General features: G+C 35.5%; 1 protein-coding gene across 28 annotated transcripts in view; it reads left to right on the forward strand.

Moving 5' to 3' along the window:
* Positions 1 to 20864, forward strand: part of GULP1 (GULP, engulfment adaptor PTB domain containing 1) — a 264095-nt gene that overhangs the window by 233435 nt on the left and 9796 nt on the right. For 13 of the 28 annotated variants that reach the window (XM_021075366.1, XM_021075361.1, XM_021075362.1 and 10 more), the window contains 5 exons: positions 877 to 993; positions 1187 to 1267; positions 1672 to 1764; positions 15732 to 15956; positions 17652 to 17790. In XM_021075366.1, coding sequence (XP_020931025.1) covers positions 877 to 993; positions 1187 to 1267; positions 1672 to 1764; positions 15732 to 15956; positions 17652 to 17790 — 655 coding nt within the window. The remainder of the gene's footprint in view (positions 1 to 876; positions 994 to 1186; positions 1268 to 1671; positions 1765 to 15731; positions 15957 to 17651; positions 17791 to 20864) is intronic. The other 15 variants (XM_021075382.1, XM_021075384.1, XM_021075386.1 and 12 more) reach the window with 5 other exon arrangements.

Raw genomic sequence — 20864 nt, forward strand, 5'->3', positions numbered from 1 at the left:
GAAGTACTTATGATGCATTAAATCAATTAATGCCTTTACCAAACTTCTTTATAATGTCAATAAAGTAAATAAATCTTTATTGAGTGTTTACATTATGATATAAGAGTGGAGAAGGAATGAGCTGGGTGGACTTAGGACGTTTGTGACAGTTTCTCATTGATAGATCAGGGATTGTTAATTGTTTAGGAGGCCAAATTCCTATAGCAGATATATTTTGTTCAGTTAACACTGTTTTTTACAAAAATATTGTTTCCTATCAATTAAAATTAGGAGCTTTCCATATAAAAATTTGGGATTTCTGGCCTCTTCTCACCTATTTAAAAATCTGACAAGTCTGGGTTGGAATTGCCCATTTCCATAAGCCAGCACTTAACTGGAACTGAGTAGCAGTTTGCTCCGTTTAAGAGAGGGCACACCTCAGGTTTTCCACAGACACCAGCCAGCCAACCTCATTCAAGTTACCTGCCAGGTTTAACAAACCCTCCTCACTATGAAAATGAAGTAAATAGCAAAGCAAAAGAAAAGCTGCAGTTGCCACTATGCTTTCATTTAATAGGCACCAAATATTTGAGGAAGGAGGAAAACAAACTAGGGGGAAAATACTATGATAAAAGAGGTGAGACACTGGATGGGACTCTTGCTTCCAACTTCAACAGCTATTCATTTAATTGCCAAAAGATTTCTTATTTTTTATGTTGGACATAGGTAGACATTGAACTATTATGTTAGCATAGGCTACTATACTCATTTACTCCATCTCTAACCCTAGACATTGCCCTTTGGCAGTACCTCCTGTTAATGTTTTTTCTTGATCCAAAGAATAGTCTGACATATTATTATTAAAATGCAAATCTTCTTTGTTTGGTTTTTACAAAGGCTGAAGAGATAACGTTAACAATTGGCCAAGCGTTTGACCTGGCATACAGGAAATTTCTAGAATCTGGAGGAAAAGATGTTGAAACAAGAAAGCAGATTGCAGGGTTACAGAAAAGAGTGAGTAAACTAAGCTTGTTTCACATTTATGTGATGTAAGTACAGGGAAACTTGCATATCATCAAACAAATTTAAAAGGCCTGCCATTAAATTTTCCCCACACTGATTGGAACTGCTTTCACTGTGTTCCTATAATTTTTCATTCCTGATCCCCTGCACAGTTTTTAACCATTTTATATTGAATTCCCACAAGAACTTAGTGTTCTCATGTGACTTTGCTTCACTTCCTGATGCTTCTCATGGGGATCAGAGCAGCAGAAGCAGCAGATGCTGGGTAAGTGGTTTCCCATGCAGCTCAGATTCCTTTATAATTAAATTACACCCTTTCTCCACTCTCTTCAAAATCGTCATAAGCAAGTTTCACTGTCTTGCGGTTATACTCCAAGATTATGGGTACAGATTGCACAGTGCTACAAGAAAACACAGAGATGAGGTATCAGGAACACGAAAGTTGCACACACATAAAAACATGTTTTAAATGTAATAATATGCCTTTCCAGTGACCTAGAATTCTATGATAAATCCCAAGCTTTATCAAAGAAATTTTTTCCCGTGTCAAAAAAACACATTAAAAATTTAAATAATATGAAATCCTGTTCATTAATGTAGTCAATATAACAACCAATATTTTCCAGGAATGCATTTCTGAAGGTTATTCAATAATCATTTGCTTTTTAGATTCAAGACTTAGAAACAGAAAATATGGAACTTAAAAACAAAGTACAAGATTTGGAAAACCAGTTAAGAATAACCCAAGTATCAGCATCTCCAGTAAGTATATAGAATGCATGCATCTTTTTGTAGAAACAAGATTTCATGGTGATAAAACATGTCTGGATCATCAGCTCTTCAATATTTCAAATAATACTCTGGTGTCAGTAATTTTAAACTAAATGGAAATAGAAATTAAAGGTGCTAAATAAGATTAATTTAAAAATTAAAAGTATCTAGGTAGCTCAAGTCAGAGTTGTTTTTCTATGTTTCTAGAAAAATTCAGCCCTCAATTTGGTCTTTTCCTCTTTCTGGCATAATCTTTCTTTCATTCCAATCAATTACTGTTTACTGAGGTTAGATTTAATAATCTAAGCCAATCTACCCTTGGAGTATAGAACTTCATTATAGAAACTGGACTGTTAACAAGATCAAATTGGTTTCTTATATTACATAGCAAAAGTTCCTTTTAGGAGTGACACCGTTATATTTCAGACACCAAAATCAGTAGTAGTCTCTGCAGACAACTCTCAGTATTTTATAATTAAATGTTTTACTTTTCGTTTATCATAGATTTGAAATTCTTTTCTCAATGCCATGCATGATGCCATTATTTTGTGATTTTTGGCTAAGGTAATTTTTTAGAGGAAGACAGAAATTAAAACAATTACTTTTTTTTACACACAAAATATACTTAGGCATTTCATTTTCTTTTTGAATCATTTGTACCACTAATATTATCCATTAAAATGTGTATTTTATTTGGCATTTAGAAATTTTAATGTTTATAACTGTTGGCATGATACTATGAAGTGATCACCATTATGGCATTTATCAACTTCTGAAAAGAATTTTCACTGCAAAATTTTATTTGCCAGTCCATTTTGGTTCAAACTCTAGGTTAACTCAATGAAAACTTTGTGTAGGTGTGTGTATATATATATATATATATACACACACACACACACAATATATATATTGCTGTACTAGACTATTTCACCAGTTCATTACCATGAAATATGCTTCTATAAGAAGCTGCAATTAGGGTTTTAAATTTGATGTGCCCTGGAAATGGGTCAAATTCATTTTTTCTCTTCTGGCCTCCCACTTTGCCATCTTCCACACTGAGAAAGTTCATATTTCCATTGCTCAGTGTATCCTGTGTGACAGTGGGGTTGACATGGCTGAGGTAAGAGAGGTTGGAAGTTGAGGTTCCAGTGTTGCTGTGAACCTCTGTTATGCACAGTGAGGTTCTAGAGCATCCTCTTCAGGTACTGGTTTTATTATAACATTGCTCTCTGTTTGTTTGTTTTTCTTTACTACCATTATTATTTGCTTCTCATCAGGATTATGATTTTTTCTTGCCTTCCCCACCCCAAGGAAAGTCAAATTCTTCACCTTCAGACCCAAAAGGAGCAACATTTTTTGGGGTCTTATTGAAAGTCTCATAAGCCATCCTGTGAAACACATTAGGAGTATAAAGATAAGTTGAAGTTAAGGGAAGTTGCTTTTTGAAGCAGGCTTAATAAGGTGGTCTTTGCTGGAATTCATTGCATATGAAAAGTAACTTTACTTCAGACTTTGTGTTTACGAAGGACTAAAAATAAGATCCATCACCATTTTGAATACAAACCCAAAGCTTATTCATTGTGTATCTTCCTTCCTAGAAAGAGAGCTAGGGGTACATGTTAAAGGGTGTGGTAGATTTGGGAAGAGCAGACAAGTTTGGGACATGTTGGTAGAACAGCACATCTTTCTTTATCTCCTGAAAGCAGACACTGCCCTAGACTAGCACCGGGGCAACTGAGCAGAAGGTGGGTCAGGGTTGGAGTTGTGCATGTGCATTGGTGATCTCACGTGGTTATCAGGACAGCTCCAGAAATAGCAAGGGCCAGAAAGAATGAAATAACACTCTTCAGTTTCTTGGGCCCTCTGGCTGAGATAGTTATTAGAAGCAGTGAGCTTGAAAGTTGGTATGTAATTTCTATACATATGGAATTCATAAGTATGCATATTCATTTATTCAACAATTCTTATTGGTGGAGTCAGTTATGTAAAAAAAAAAAAAAAAAAAAAAAAAAAACCACAATAAAATCATTCAAATAGCCAGTTATCAGAATGGAGTAACTCTCAAGTTGTCATTTAGTTTATTATCATAGGCATTGTGTTTGTCTCAGTACTGAATGCCTCAGAGGAGTGCTTCAAAGAGTATGACTAAAAGGTTCAATTAAATAAAGAGAAATAATGTTCTCTAAACCATTCTTTTGTGCTTTATGCACCTGTGTAGAAAATGTATTGCATTATTGATCATTATGTAACTAGCTCAAATTATAACTTTTGCAATCTCCTTATATTCTTTTATCACGGTTATATCTTTGTCTTTGTTTTTCTTTAACTTTTAAAAATTACTTGTCTCATAACTTTTCAGCTCCTTAGAGTTTCATTATGTGGTTTTTGAAATTGCTGATACCTCAGAGAATGTACATTTTCTTTAAGATTAAAAAATAGAATTATTCAATTCTTTTTAAATTTTATCTTTTTCTATAAAGTTGATTTACAATGTTGTGCCATTTTCTGCTGTATAGCAAAGTGACCCAATCATATTTACATGTGCATTCCCTTTCTTATATTATCTTCCATTATGTTCTATCTTAAGATTCCCCATTGTGGCGCAGTGGTTAACGAATCCAACTAGGAACCATGAGGTTGCGGGTTCGATCCCTGGCCTTGTTCAGTGGGTTAAGGATCTGGCGTTGCCGTGGGCTGTGGTGTAGGTCACAGACACGGCTCGGATCCCATGTTGCTATGGCTATGGTGTAGGCCGGCAGCTACAGCTCCGATTAGACCCTTAGCCTGGGAACCTCCGTATGCCATGGGAGCTGCCCTAGAAAAGGCAAAAAGAAAAAAAAAAGAAACTGGATATAATTGCCTCTGCTATATAGTAGGACCTCATTGCTTATTCATTCTAAATGTAATAGTTAGCATCTACTAACCCCAAATTCTCAGTCCATCCCACTCCCTTCCCTCTCACCCTTGGCAGTAACAAGTCTGCTCTCCATGTCTGCGAGTCTGTTTCTGTTTTGTAGATAGGTTCATGTGTGCCATATTTTAGATTCCACATATAAGTCATATCATATGGTATTTGTCTTTCTGACTTACTTCACATAGCATAAGAATCTCTAGTTGCATCCATGTTGCTGCAAATGGCATTATGTCATTCTTTTTAATGGCTGAGTAGTATTAATCCACTCATCTGTTGATGGACATTTAGGTTGCTTTCATGTCTTGGCTATTGTGAATAGTGCTGTTATGAACAGAGTAGTTTCTTTCTTGTTTTGTTTTGTCTTTTTTTGGTCTTTTTTTTCCTTTTTCCATGTCTGCCCCCACAGCACATGGAGGTTCCCAGGCTAGGGGCCTAATCAGAGTTGTAGCTGCCGGCCTACACCCAGAGCCACAAAAACGCCAGATCCTTAACCCACTGAGCAAGGCCAGGGATCAAACCTGCAACCTCATGGTTCCTAGTCAGATTCGTTAACCACTGGGCCACAACGGGAACTCCAAGAGTAGTTTTTGAATTATAGTTTTGTTCAGATATATGCCCAGGAGTGGGATTGCTGGATCATATGGTAGTTCAATATTCAGCTTTCTGAGGAACCTCCATACTGTTCTGCATAATGGTTGTAACAATTTACATTCCCATCAGCAGTGCAGGAGGGTTCTCTTTTCTCCACACCCTCTCCAGCATTTGTTATTCGTAGGCTTATTAGTGATGGCCATTCAGACTGGTATGAGGTGGTACTTCATTTTAGTTTTGATTTACATTTCTCTAATGATTAGTGATGTGAATTCAAAATTTTAAATTGCTAAAGATACCTGATTAATTTAAATGATTTTGAAGATACTGTTATAGGTACTTATTAACTTATTTCTAAAACATTTTGAAGAGTATAAAAATATTTTTGCTTTTTATGTTCAATTTTAGTTATGTAGCTAAGAAATAACTTAATATAACTCTAAGTCATCTCTTTCATACCTGTTGAAAAGATGTCCCAATTTTCTGATTTAAAAATAAACTAAAATAAATAAAATTAAAATACCTGCAATTAATTATTAAGTATGAAATATTGCCATGCTTATAAATATCCACTCTGCCAAAGGTTTATTTTATTTTATTTTATTTTTTTAGGGCCACACCTATGGCATATGGAAGTTCCAAGGTTAGGGGTTGAATCGGAGCTACAGCTGCTGGCCAACACCACAGCCACAGCAGTGCAGGATCCCCAACACTGAGTGAGGCCAGGGATCAGATCTACATTCTCATGATACTAGTCATATTTGTTTCCTCTGCACCACAGTGGGAACCCCTGCTGAAGGTATTAATTATTCAAACTATTGAAATTGAACTTGAAAAATAATGAAAATTATAAATAATTAAAATATAGAGATTTTTTTTGTTGTTTTTTCTATTTAGGGCCACACAGGTGGCATAAGGAAGTTCTTAGATTAGGGGTTGAATTGTAGTAGCAGCAGCTTCCAGCCTTACACCAGAGCTCACAGCAACACCAGACCCCTTACCCACTGAGTGAGGCCAGGGATGGAATCCCCATCCTCCGGTTACTAGTTGGGTTCCTTAACACTGAGACACAGCAGGAACTCCCTAAAATATAAATTCAAATTATATGTACCTCTTATTTAATAGCTTGCAATGAGTCTACAGTAAAGTGAATTTCAGTAAAATTAGAAGTGTTTTACATTTGTTCTTTCTTATGAAATGTGAGCATTAGTTTTACGGAACACGCAATTTGGGACACCAAGTACCGCACAGAGTGCCATTGTGCCCAGCAAAGTTCATGAACAGTAAATGCCTGCTAGACTTATAACTCTGGAAATGAGATTCTGTAGGTTTTGTTTGTTTTGCTTTTAGAGGACTGAAGGCTAGAAGGCTCCAAAATTGTTAAAGTTTTTGGCAGTTTGTCGAAAGGATTACAGGCAGCAATTAATATGTTAACTGAAGAAGCATTGGAGTAAATTGTGAATCCTATTATGTACATTGAAATTAGAATATAGGTGGGTTTGTTATATAGGATTAATTGGGCTTCAGCTTCTCCATGAGTTTTTAAGTGTGTAATGATGACAGGAACCCCCAAGACAGATGACTCTTCTCAAATGACCTCCAAACAGGCCTTAATTCTATTGGGAGCCAAATTTTCCTAAGTCACAGTCACATAGAGGTAACTTTTTTGCCATATAAAGCCCTCCAATTTGGAAGTGGTTCTCTATAAATAATTTAATAAGACAGTTTGGTTCATTAAAAAAGATACAGTAATTTTCTGAAATATCAGAAATTACTAAACACAATATAATCCATCAAGAAACTGCTAGTCAAAGTAAAATAGATTTATCTCTAATTTCAGCTTTTACATAGTCTTTGAGAAGAGGGAACAAAGAGAACAAAAGTTTGAATGGAATTTTGAGGGTTTTGTGGCATTAAATTTAATGTAAAAAATGAAAATGATGTAAATTACTGGTATGGATGCTATTCTTCTTATCAGCATGTGACAAAGTAACAGATAAAGTCAGTTATGGGAAGAATCAGAAAAATAATAAGAAACATTGTAGGTAAAATTTGATTAGATAACTAAACGATCACAAGCCACCTCCCCTAGCAAGTGATCCAAGGTTAAAGTTGAATTTCTGTAACATAGAACAGTTGCTCAAAGGTCAGTTCTTCAAATAAAAAATTTCAGTCATATAGATGTTGATTCTTCTATTCTGTATTAAAGCATAGATTAAAAATGTGAGGCCCTGGTACGTAGAATGTCCACGTGGAGAACCTTTGCACTCTGAAGAGTCACTGTGTGGGTGAGAACATAGATGAATTTCTCTAGTCTCCTCAGAGGCATCCTGAGGAAAGGTGGCTATTTCTTAGATGGTAGCCCACCAACCACATATGTTTTATATATGTCAATGTGATTTGGTCATAGTGATGTATTTTGAAAATGAGAACTCATTTTAGGTTCAGTTTTTTTTAAATTTTATAATGATTTTTATTTTTTCCATTATAGCTGGTTTACAGTGTTCTGTCAATTTTCTATTGTATAGCAAACAGTCGCACATACATGTATATATTCTCACATTATCATGCTCCATCATAAGTGACTAGATATGGTTATCAGTGCTATACACCAGGAAGGTTCAAGTTTTTAATAAAAATCTTTAAGAATTCTAAAAATTCTCTCAAGGTATGATTATATAAATTTTATTTTTATTTTTATTTTTCCTAATCCCACTAAGTCATCACTGGTTATTTCAAAATGATATCTAAGGGATATATTTTAAGTATTATAATGCCTACCACTTTGATTTTTATTTTCTCATATTTGCCAATTGGATAGATTCAATACAGTTGTGATCTGTTACAGCAGCTTGTAAACCATTTGTTAAACATCTTATATGACCATATGATATTATAGACCTTAGGTTTTAGCAGTATATAAATTTCAGCTCTTAAGAAACTTGCATAGCATAGAGAAAAAGAGAGATAATAAACCCATAGGTAAATGAATAAATAAACTTGGAAGTTTAGATCTTATGCATGTTATGAATAAAATAAAATAGAGCAGAATTGAAGAGAATGATTAGGAGTTTATTTTAGAGACAGTGATCTGGGAAGCCCTTTCTAAGAAGGTAGCATTTAAATTGAAAATAATTAAAAGTTACTGAAAATAAAAAGTTAATCACTACAAAGAACTGAAAACAATAACAAGAACCTTTGTGCATAGTAACCAAGAGACAAAAAAATTGAAGAGAAACTCAGAGGCTAGATTTTATAGGCCCCATGGTTTAATTTTTTTTTCTTTAATTGCCATGAGAAACTACTCACAGTTTTAAACAGGGGATTTGGAGATGGTCTGGCTGCTGTATGCACCATGGGATATAAAGAGGCCAAAATGAGGTTCCTGAACTGGTGGGAGGCTATCTCAGTATCTAGGAGAGGAGGAGAGTAAACTGGCCTAGAATTCTGTCAGTTGGGGTGATGTATATAGCTTGATATATTTTGGAAATAGAATTTGAAGAATTTACTAATGGATTGGTTGTGGACTCTAGAATAAAAGAGGCATCTGGATTGTCCCTCAGGGTTTTATCCTAATCATCTGGGCAGTGGTGCCACTTTCCAAAATAGACATCACTTGGGGAAGGCGAATGATATACAGTCAGTATTTTTTTCTTTCTTTTCTTTTTCTCTTTTTGGGGCTGCACCTGTGGCATATAGAAGTTCCTGGGTAGGGGCTGAATCAGAGTGCCTCTGCTGGCCTACACCACAGCCACAGCAATGCTAGATCCCAGCTGTGTCTGCAACCTACCCCAAGCTCACTGCAATGCTGGATCCATAACCCACTGAATGAGACCAGGGATTGAACCCTCATCCTCATGGATACTGTATTCTTAACCTGCTGAACCACAATGGGAACAACAGTCAGTATTTCACTTTTGCTCATGTTACTTCTGCCTGCTAGACCACCAAGTGGAGACACTTATTAAAAGGTTGGATATACAAATCTGGCATTCAAAGAAGAGGTCTGGCTTCATGATAGAGTACTCAGATTTAAAAGTTTGCTCTCATGGAGTTCCCGTCGTGGCGCAGTGGTTAACGAATCCGACTAGGAACCATGAGGTTGCGGGTTCGGTCCCTGCCCTTGCTCAGTGGGTTAACGATCCGGCGTTGCCGTGAGCTGTGGTGTACGATCCGGCGTTGCCGTGAGCTGTGGTGTAGGTTGCAGACGCGGCTCGGATCCTGCGTTGCTGTGGCTCTGGCGTAGGCCGGTGGCTGCAGCTCCGATTCAACCCCTAGCCTGGGAACCTCCATATGCCGCGGGAGCGGCCCAAAGAAATAGCAAAAAGACCAAAAAATAAATAAATAAATAAATAAAAGTTTGCTCTTTTTCTATCATCATTTGGACTACTATTTATTGTTTTAGTTCATACACCCAGTATAAACTTTAATGTGAGATTATAGAGTGGTTTAGTTCTAAGGAAAACAAGAGGCTTTTTTTTTCCTTTCTTTTTTTTTTTTTTTTCTCAGTATTAGATTAAAAGACCTTCTTCCTAACTACAGAAATGTATATTATTAGTATATATCTCAAACCTTTTTTTCCAGTTAAAACCAATTCCTCATATGCATAATTAATAAAGAACTGCTCTTATTTTTCAGTTTTTCATGTATAAATTGACATTCTGTTTTTTTAACTTGTTCTTAACAGAATGCTTACAGGTCTCCTAAATACCACTAGAATGATTCAATCTTGTATTCCTTTTCTGGCAAATGAAATAACCTTTTGATAGTCTCCATATTACGTACCTCTACATCACACTGAATTTGTGGAAATCTTTTCATTGGTTTTAGAAATTGGGTCTTTATTTTATATGGTCATTTAGATACACTGAGAAATTTCCGTTACTTGACTGTGCTCTTTGCTTTTTGCTGTGTTCTAGTGGTTTGGCAATAGATTAGAGGTTGGGTTTTCCACCATTTGGTACTAATTAACTAGGGACAATCTGATTTCCATTTATTACATTCACATGGAAGTGCTGCCTATATTTATATGAGAAAAAAAGGGTTTATTCGGCCCTCCTAGCCTCATGAATGACTCCAGAAGATTGTTCCATTATAAGATGTGGGCATAGCAAGTTAAATCAAATTGTTCTTCTTGATTCTTGTGTTTGGATGTTTACATTTTACTTTTCTGGCTAGAGAAGGTTTTAGCCAAATCAGACTATTGCCAGGAAGTTAAATGAATAAAATTGTAGTCCTAAGAAATACTGGACCTTCTATTGCTGAGTATAATAAATGTCTCCCTTTCAATTAAACCAAGTGTTACCGGATAAAATTCTACCTTTACATAATCAACTGTGTGGCCACTGATTAGACTCGATAGGACAAATTATAACCTAAAATGAGTATTTCGCTGTGGGTAAATAAAACTGCCTATTTATCATCCTCTGGGGTTTTCTCAACTACTATTGAAGTCAAAATGAGCAAGAGAAGATTGTGAAAACTCTGAATTACACAACAAGCCAAATGTGAATCTCTAAACAAAGGCATAAATTTTAAACATGAACATTGATTCAAGAATATTTGTTGCCCACAAAAAAAATGACAACCAGTTCACAACTTCACTTTCACAATTTTTACTTACACACATGATGATTCTGAAGAAGTAATCCCTATTTAACAGGGAGAAAAACATATTTCATTCCAGTTCTGACCTCAAGTACCTAATCAAGTCATCTGATCTCTTCTTGTTCCAGTTTTACTCTTTGGGATACGTAGATCATGATATCCATTTAATTTGCAAGATTCCTATAAGAACATGCAAAGGTCTTACAATTAAGAGACCAATATAACCAAACTGTGTATCTAGAAGTCTTAAAAATAACATACATGGTACTATAAATTCTAAATTCTAGAAGTTGTTACTTTTAAAACATACTTCTTTTTTTAAATTTAGTTTCTGCTACAATTGTATTTTTTCTTTTCTTTCTTTATTTATTGCTTTTTAGGGCCACACGGAAGGTATATGGAAGTTCCCAGGCTAGGGTCAAATTGGAGCTAGAGCTGCCGGCCTACACCATAGCCAAAGCAACACCATATCTGAGCTGCCTCTGCAACTTACACCACAGCTCACAGCAATGCAGGATCCTTAACCCACTGAGTGAGGCCAGGGATCTAAGCCACATCCTCATGGATACTAGTTTGGATTCCTTTCCACAAGCTTATTTAAAAAGTGACGTTGAAAATGTGCCGAAATAGTGAACTCCAAGATAATGAATCTTCATGGCAATGTAGAAGGATTTGCTAGAACATTTTATGTTACATTTGCATTTTCCCATCTTTAACGTTTTTCATAATCTACCAGCTTTTTAACTAGAAAAATTTCAACATGTACTTGTTGAACACTGTTCCTCATTCCCTTTAGTAGAATGATTCAGATCTTGTGTACCTTCCTAGAGACCAAAGCCCTTAAGATTATAAGCATAAAAGGATTTGTCAAATAGTAGTGCCATAAACCTCTATAGGAAAGTCTCAAAAATTTGGTTTCTAGCCATCTGTCAAAATGGTCAGAAACTGATAGAAAGGCCAATGTAAAAATATGTAACCATTTTCACTTGATATTTCATTTCTTAAAAAAAAAACATCCTCAATCAGTTAAAAATGGAGAATTAAAAAATGCCTCGTTCCTGAACCCTTAAATTTAGAGACACTACTCCAAATATTTATCCAGTGCCCAGATTGGCACTGTATGCCATTTAGGGGCTATATTCACATATTTAATAGGCCTAATAGTTTGGTGCAGAATCAGATTCTATTGAAATATGTCTGTATATTTAAATATGCTGGGCTTAGATTTCATTCTTATAAGGAATCAGATGTAACTTGTAATTCCCTGACTTGAATTGTTTATGAGTCAGGAATCATAAACTCAAATGTCAGCAGAGCCCAGGCTATGGCATAAATGTGTGAAAGGGATTGTGTAGTGGAGAACACACACCAACTTAAAAGACACAGCAAATACTCAATCCCAGTCAGTTACTGTTACACAATGTGTGTGCCCACTTTCTAGATTGTCTACTTCTAAACGAACTCTCTGGATTTTATGTACAACCTCTTAATATTAACCTGTAAGCAACTGAGTCAATATTTTAAAGACCTCTGTGACCCAAACAAAAAATCCTAGTTGACCAAAACTGCATTACTGATGACCCAAAGTAAACATAATAATTAGTGCTAGAGTTTTAAACTTTAGATACCAAAATTATTGGTAGATATCCCTACTTTACCCTTCTGAAAGTGAACATACTTCTTAATTGGGGTATTTAAGTACCCCAATTGCTTATTTTCATAGTATATACATTATTCATTTGTATATATATACTTTCTCAGAAAAAGTAGAATGCATGGTATTAACACCATGATAAAACAGTAGAGCACTTTCAAGTTAGGCTATATTGGCTTTTAGCTTGTTTTGAGGCACCTGGTAAAGATTTTTGATTGATACAAGTCATAAAACCATATATAGTACTCTTATTTGTGTTATAAGCCAAATGATACCAACAACACCTTCCATTTAATATCTTTTTTTTTTTTTTTTTTTTTGTCTTTTGTCTTTTGTTGTTGTTGTTGTTGCTATTTCTTGGGCCGCTCCCGCGGCATATGGAGGTTCCCAGGCTAGGGGTTGAATCGGAGCTGTAGCCACCGGCCTACGCCAGAGCCACAGCAACGCGGGATCCCAGTCGTGTCTGCAACCTACACCACAGCTCACGGCAACGCCTGATCGTTAACCCACTGAGCAAGGGCAGGGACCGAACCCGCAACCTCATGGTTCCTAGTCGGATTCATTAACCACTGCGCCATGACGGGAACTCCTTAATATCTTTTTGTGTTGTACTCAGTACAGACATCTGTATCAATTTGCAATTTAATTTTAAAATGTCTGCAGTATAACTTAGACAATAAATATTCATTGATACTTAACTAAGTACTCCTATGTGTTATTTAAAGTATTTAAAAAAAGCAAATTTTGTCCAAAAAGAGCCTTTGGTTGTTACCTACAATTAAGTAAAAAGTGGCTGCCAATTACAAAATTTTACAGTAAACAATATAGACCATAAAAAATTATGCAATTATATACATACACACATGCATGTATGCATATCTATAGATAGATAGCTCACTATGGCGATCAATAGGGAAAGTAATGATTATGTGACTATATGCATATTAATAGAGTGATATTTAATTCAGACCATCAGTAATTTGCTTCCACACTGAATTCTTTCCTCAACTTAAATTTCTCACTCTGTGGTGCCTTGTTTTCCCTTCTGCTTCCTGAAATGTGTGAAGAGGTGACTCCTAGTTTAAAGATTCTTTCAAACTTGTTGGTTCTCCTAACTATAATTTTAGTTACAACCTTTCACCATGAGGTTTATCAAAAGCCAGATTTGTGTTAGCTGCCTCTAAGTTCTATTAGTGTTGAAAAAAATCTCTGCAGTGTGACTTATAGCTGAGAAGTCTGGCTCTAGGCCAAACCCTTCAGGCCCTACCAAGTTACAAGCCTCAGCCTCATGGGGGACAGCTGCCCTCTGCACCCCAGATTTAGTGCACTGCATGGAAGAGTTGCAGTCAGGGAGCCAGCTCCTACTCCACCCAGGCCAGCCACACTGTTATGCACAACTGCATTCCCAGCTCAGGTCTCCATTTGGAGGCCTCCTTACTGAAGGCCCTTGGCCTAGGTCTCTCTTAAGTGCCTCTTTCAGACCACCTTTTACGGGCTTTAAAGACACTTTTCTCCATATGACTCCTTTTTCAGTATTTTCTACTCTTAGTTCTTTTCCCTTTTTCTCTCTCTACCCCTCCTCCCAAACAAAACAAAATAAAACCAGCCTTTTGTTCGGGGTTCCCTCAGAAGGAAGATAACATCCTGCTTCTGTACTGATACTTCTGACCTTTGCCCAGTGCCATTCACTGGGGAAAAATGGGGCATTTAGGGAGCCAACACTTTCTCTCTGCCCTCTTGCTTACACTATCACAGTAAATGAATAAAGACTCAATTATTACGTACTTTAATTTTGGTGGTTGTTTTAACAGACTGCTCTGACATCTGGCTGCTCTGCTCTATTCCAACTCAGTTCTTGACAGTAGCTTTCTATGATGTAATGGAAATAGCTTCCAAAAGTCATCCAAAGACTGGATGTGCAGACCCAGTACAGTGTACTACTTATTATTATTTGCTATCTCTCTGACTTATTTGAAATGCCGACAACTCCCTTCACACATGCCCCCAAAGTTTTACCACTTGGAACTCACTAGCTATAGACTGGACATGATGAATAGAGTCAGATTGTATTGAACTTTGGCTTTGCTTCTTACCTTATAAAGAATAAGTCACAAAGATTCTATGGGCCTTGAGTCCCCTATCTTTATTATAATAAGGACATACTATTACTATTGTTAGTCCTTCAAAAGAATGTTTTGGAGTTCCCGTCGTGGCGCAGTGGTTAACGAACCGACTAGGAACCATGAGGTTGCAGGTTCTGTCCCTGGCCTTGCTCAGTGAGTTAAGGATCCGGCATTGCCATGAGCTGTGGTGTAGGTCGAGTTGCTGTGGCTCTGGTGTAGGCTGGCGGCTACAGCTCGGATTCGACCCCTAGCCTGGGAACTTCCATATGCCGCAGGAACAGCCCAAGAAATGGCAAAAAGACAAAAAAAAAAAAAAGAATGTTTTGAGCCATAAATCTAAAATGCATGTAGCCCTTTTTGAAAATTCTAGAAAGGGTCTTAACATTTTACTAGACTTTACTCCAACTTCAGTGACTGTAATTTTCTTATTGCTATTCTTTCTTCTCACATTTCATTACACAGAGGCTCCCCCAGAAATAAATCTTCAGGGTTTTGTCATTTTCCTCTCCATTGTCTTCCACTCAAGTCATACTGAATGCAATATTTTATATAAATATCTAAAAATGTAATATTTCAGTGAAAAATCATCACACTAAAACAACCCAGAATCTGGAGAGTCTTGCAGTAGGAAAAAAGTGTTCTCAAACTATTTGAGTTTTTTTGTCTGTTTGCTTGCTTGCTTGCTTGCTTGCTTTTTAGGGCCACACCTGCAACATATGGAAGTTCCCAGGCAAGGTGACGAATCAGAGCTACAGCTTCAGGCCTACACCACAGCCACAACAACTCAAGATCCAAGCCATGTCTGTGACCTACAGCTCAGGGCAATACCAGATCCTTATCCCACTGAGCAAGGCCAGGGATTGAAGCCGCATCCTCATGGATAATAGTTGGGTTCATTACCACTGAGCCATGATAAGAACTCCCAAACTATTTGTTTTAATTTTAGGAAAGTTATTTTGAAATTACTTATCATTTTTCACCAAATATCCTTTTATGAGTAAATTTTCATATATACTTTTTTCCTCCACGTCTTCTTTCTTCTTAGTATATATCTGTCATTCCTTTACAGCTGCTGCACAAAATGTCTGATCATGAACAACATGGGTTTCAGAGATGCTCACCCTCTTTCTGGCATAATACTGATGGTTCATCTCCCTGTCTAAATATTTCTTCCATTACTGTCACTCCTGTCAACTCGCCTGATTCCAGACTATCATTGGGACTGTTAATACCATCACCTTCTAAATGTGGCCTTCCAAAGCCAGTCAGTGAGAGCAGCATCCCAAGACCTCATGTAATTTGCTAAACAGAAAATTTTTATTATCCCATTTATTTTTTTTTAATTCTGCCAAAACATACCATGTATATTGTAATGAAAAAAATCAGGTATGTCTTTAACTGATGTTAAGTGATCTGGGGCTCTTGGTGCTATTTTTGCATCCTTTGATCATCTGATATTAGAGAGTTTCTGGTAGAGAGGGGTGGTACAAATCCACAAAAAAAAAAAAAAAAAAAAAGTGAAATAGGACAGGTACTTCCCAGAATTTATTGGATATGGTAGTTGGGAAATTAGGCCCTTAGTGATATTGGCAAAAGCTATTGAAATCAATAGAATTCAGCAAAAAGAGCAAAATCTAGAATGATATGAATTCAGGATTGAACGAAGTAAAAGTTAGGGTAAGGAGCTCAGCTTTGAAAGGAAGAGAAAGGAGATGAAAGTCTAGAGAGGTAAAGAGGGACTTGGGTAAAGACCGTTTTGGTTGAAAGTTTTATTTTTCACAACAGTCAAGAATTGAGTATCTTTATTTCTCTACAAAGAGAAGAGAGATGGAAGCCAGGGAAAAGAGAGGGCTAGGATGATTTGGAGAACAATATTCCTGAGTAGGAGCAAAGAACAGGTGGATAAAGTTGCCTCCAAGTCTTTGATAATGTTAATCACTGATAAACTGTTAAAGTAAATTGCTAAAGAAAGGGAGATGACAGCAGTGTTCCTGCATTAAAAAATGTACTAACAGTCATGTTAACTGAATAAGAAATCTGTCATTCTTTACACACATTCAGCCTTATTTTCTTTATTATCAGCATCATCTGTGAATCAGAAAAAATACATGTATTATGAGAACACAAATTTTAATATGAACCACTCTAAGCAATTCTAAACAACGTTCATGTTCTTATAAAGTTTTCCTCACTATTTCTCTCCAAATTGGGAATTCCCTTTCTTTTATAGAAGACAAATAAGATATATGTATGAAAATAATTTTTTCCCAATATGACAATCAAAGTGATGATTGTTTCATTCTTACATTATGTCCTAGCCCAGACTAGCCCAGATAACTTAATGATTGGGGGTGTGTGTTTAGTAATTGTAATAAACGAAAATTACTAAAGGTAGCTATTTATTGTAGAAAGCTTGATGAAATCTTATTCCAAGAATAAAGGGCATTGCAATGAATGTAATAGTTGGCTGCCATTATAATTATATGTACAAATGAAAATAGACTCCTTAAACTTTTAAAAATTGTTATCAAATGCCTTTAAATGGTTATATTTAAGAAGGTGCATCTCTTATGTTCATTTATTTCTAAATTTTATAAGCTTATGCAAAATATGTTACCAAAATCATGTTTTTATATAAATAGTTTCTAGCATGTTTTCAGTTCTCTAATATAAATGGCAATTATTTCTAGATATACAAAAAATCCAATATATCTTTTACATCTATCTAGAATAGTACCATCAGCATTTCTGTCGTCATCTTCAAGAACATTTTTGTAGAAGTTTTCTTGCCAATGAGTACTTGGCCTAAGTGGTTGAATCATATGAATTGGCAATATTTAACTACTTTTGATCTATAGAATGGCAGGTTCATCTGACTCAGCCGCATTCGTTGTTGTGGTTATGTTATGTTTTATATATGTATGAAATGTTTAGCGTTAAAAGGTTGCTGCAAGGAATAGTGCCCTAATTCATGTTATCTTCATTGCAGGCAGGCAGTGTGACACCTAAGTCACCCTCCACTGACATCTTTGACATGATTCCGTTCTCTGCACTGTCACACCAGTCTTCAATACCTACTCGCAACGGCACACAGCCTCCTCCAGTACCTAGTAGATCTACCGAGATTAGTAAGCTTTCTAAACAAATCAATATTTTTGGCTTTATTTAAGTACATTTTAGATGTTTCATTAACATTGTATGGCAATTTGTGTACCTTACCAAGCTGACTAAAAATTTTAATCACTGCACAATTATGTTAATATACGTGCCAAATTCAGTTAATTTTATTTTACTTTATAATTCAGAGTATACTGCTAAAGACATCACTATTTGCAGTTGCAACTATTTTATGAAAGGTGGTATTTTGCTATAGGCTTAATTACAGCATAATACGTAGTACCTAATTATGTTTTTATGGTGTTTAGGGCTATATTTTTTAAAGGTTTTTAATGATTAAAAACAATTCTAGCGGTAATTATTTTAATCATCTTTGACATTTTATAGAGCTCAGTTTACATTTTTTATTATGGAGTACATGGATAGTCTCAGTTAAAGAAATATGTAAATCTGTGAATTCCATGATTTACATTTTATTAACCCCCTGTAAGTGTTCTTTCTTGGATGTCTAAAAAGCTGTAAATTCATTGCTTTTCTGACTTTCTGTATGTCTGTAAGGAACATAAAAGTCCCTTTTTGATGAATTGGAAAGCATCTAAGAACTGCTCACCATCAAGGTCTTGACTGTATTTTGCTCTGTGCCCAGTAACAGAGAGTGAAAGAATAGTTTCCAGTGGCCGTGATCGGTCCTCAGAGCCAAAGGGGCACTGAAGAAGAGACTTTTACATATTCTTCTCTATTCCATCCCCTCTGGTTCACATTTAAGACATTTTCAATGTAACTCTGAAGTTTTAGCTTAAGGCTATTAAACATTTGGGGGCTTATAGTTTATTTATTTCCCTTGTGGAATTTTTTTTTTATTTTATTTTCCCACTGTACAGCAAGGGGGTCAGGTTATCCTTAGATGTATACATTGCAATTACAGTTTTTTCCCCCACCCTTTCTTCTGTTGCAACTTGAGTATCTAGACATAGTTCTCAATGCTATTCAGCAGGATCTCCTTGTAAATCTATTCTAGGTTGTGTCTGATAAGCCCAAGCTCCCGATCCCTCCCACTCCCTCCCCCTCCCATCAGGCAACCACAAGTCTCTTCTCCAAGTCCATGATTTTCTTTTCTGAGGAGATGTTCATTTGTGCTGGATATTAGATTCCAGTTATAAGTGATATCTTAAATCCCTTGTGGAATTTAACAGATTACATTGCACCTTTTAGGCATTCAATAGATTTCAGAGGACTAATTTGTAAATACAAAGTCATAACATTAGGACTTCAAAACTCAGTGTACAAAAATATTTCAATACTTTACATAAGTTGAAACATGGTATATTTAAATTCCTCGGAATATATTTTGTGTCAATGCAAATTTTTTTCAAGGATATAACTCATAATATACACATCTTAGTGTGTTTTTTAGAAAATGTTGCCAATATCTTGATATCATAAGGGGTAATTTTTGTCTCTATGAATGTCCCACCTCTCTTTCTTGGCCACTGTTTTTTACTTTCTTGGACTTCATCACTGATTTACACATTTATTTATTTAATTCAATGGGCCTTTGTTTAGCATGTACAGTGCACTTGAGTTATATGCTAGAATTTGAAATATAAATTAGCAATGTATCCACACTGGAAGATTTTAATTCAAGTAGAAATATAAGTTGAGAAGAGCGATTTTAAGATATTTAGAAGGGATAATTCATCAGGAAGGTAATTGAGATCTGAAAATCAACTACGATTCAGGATTCTAGATCAGATGTTAACAGGAGAGCTAGAGGTAGAGAAGGAGAAAAATGATGGTTTCTCTTTTAGACATTTATGAGTTTTGAAACACCTTCTGTAAATGTAGGTAGAGATAATCAAATGGTTTTACGGTATTTTTTTAATGAGAAACTGAAGTAACACCTTGCTATATTTTTTTAATGTCTTCATATCCTGAATGCCAAAATTTAGTATATACAGCAGTCTATATCAATAGATAGAAAGATTAGATAAATAGAAATGGTGTTCTGATTACCACTGCACCATCTCTCTCTACCTATCAATCATCTTTTTGTCTATCTATAACTCATAATTAAAGGACAGATTATTCAACTCAATTTTAATTGTAAAACTCTAATCCACTGGGACTTCAGTAATAGGACTTTTGTTTAAATTAAATCTTAAGTGTATTCATTCATTTTCTTTATATTCTAAATACATCAAAGCAGAAACCTACAAGATTGTTCCTTAGTTTCTGTCCTTACTGCCTGAGAACTCTAGCAGTTCTCCAGAACATATTTTTGATCTTTGAATATGTATCAAACTTTAATTAATTTGTTTAAGATCATGTTTCCTAACTGATTATAAATTACATGAGGGAAGAGACTTGGTTGTAAAGTCCTTTCCTCACTGCTTTAATCCAATGCCTAGAAAAATGTATGGCACATAATATGGGTTCAATAAATATTTAGTAGATAAAGGAAATAATGACTGAGTAAAGAATCACCTATTTTTTAATTCTTCCATTCTTGCATTAGATTAAATAATTTTCATTTTATTAATTACACAGCAAAATCTTTTTAAATTGTGAATTGAACTTATATGATTTTTTTGTTATAAATTTTAGGTTCATCTAAGCTGAATGAAATATGCCAAAGAGCTCTGTAATGTTTATTAATTTGCACAGTGTTTATATCTATAGGTAATATATAAAGTAGCATTACCTTAACTTGTGGGGGAGTTATGGACTCTTGAGAATAAGATAAAAGTTAAACATGTCACAGAAAAACACAACATGCCCACTCATAAAATTTTGCATTGCATTTCAAGAATAAGGATGCCTTTTAGCCCATCTGAAATCTCTGGTGATTTTGAGTACTAACTTTAAAAAATCTCTGTAATGAGTACATGTTTCTTCTGATATCTATACTTCCTCTTTATTAATTCATTTTTTTTGACAAACATCTACCATATGTAAAGCATTGTTTGATGTGTTTGTGGTATGGTGGTAACCAGGATATCCTCCAAAGAAAAGTTCCTCTGTCTCTAAGTTCTGGTTTATTGCCTACAATAAACATCAGACTGAGGAAAGCAAACAGTAATAACAA

This window comes from Sus scrofa, chromosome 15 (genome assembly GCF_000003025.6).
Source record: "Sus scrofa isolate TJ Tabasco breed Duroc chromosome 15, Sscrofa11.1, whole genome shotgun sequence".
NCBI lineage: Eukaryota > Metazoa > Chordata > Mammalia > Artiodactyla > Suidae > Sus > Sus scrofa.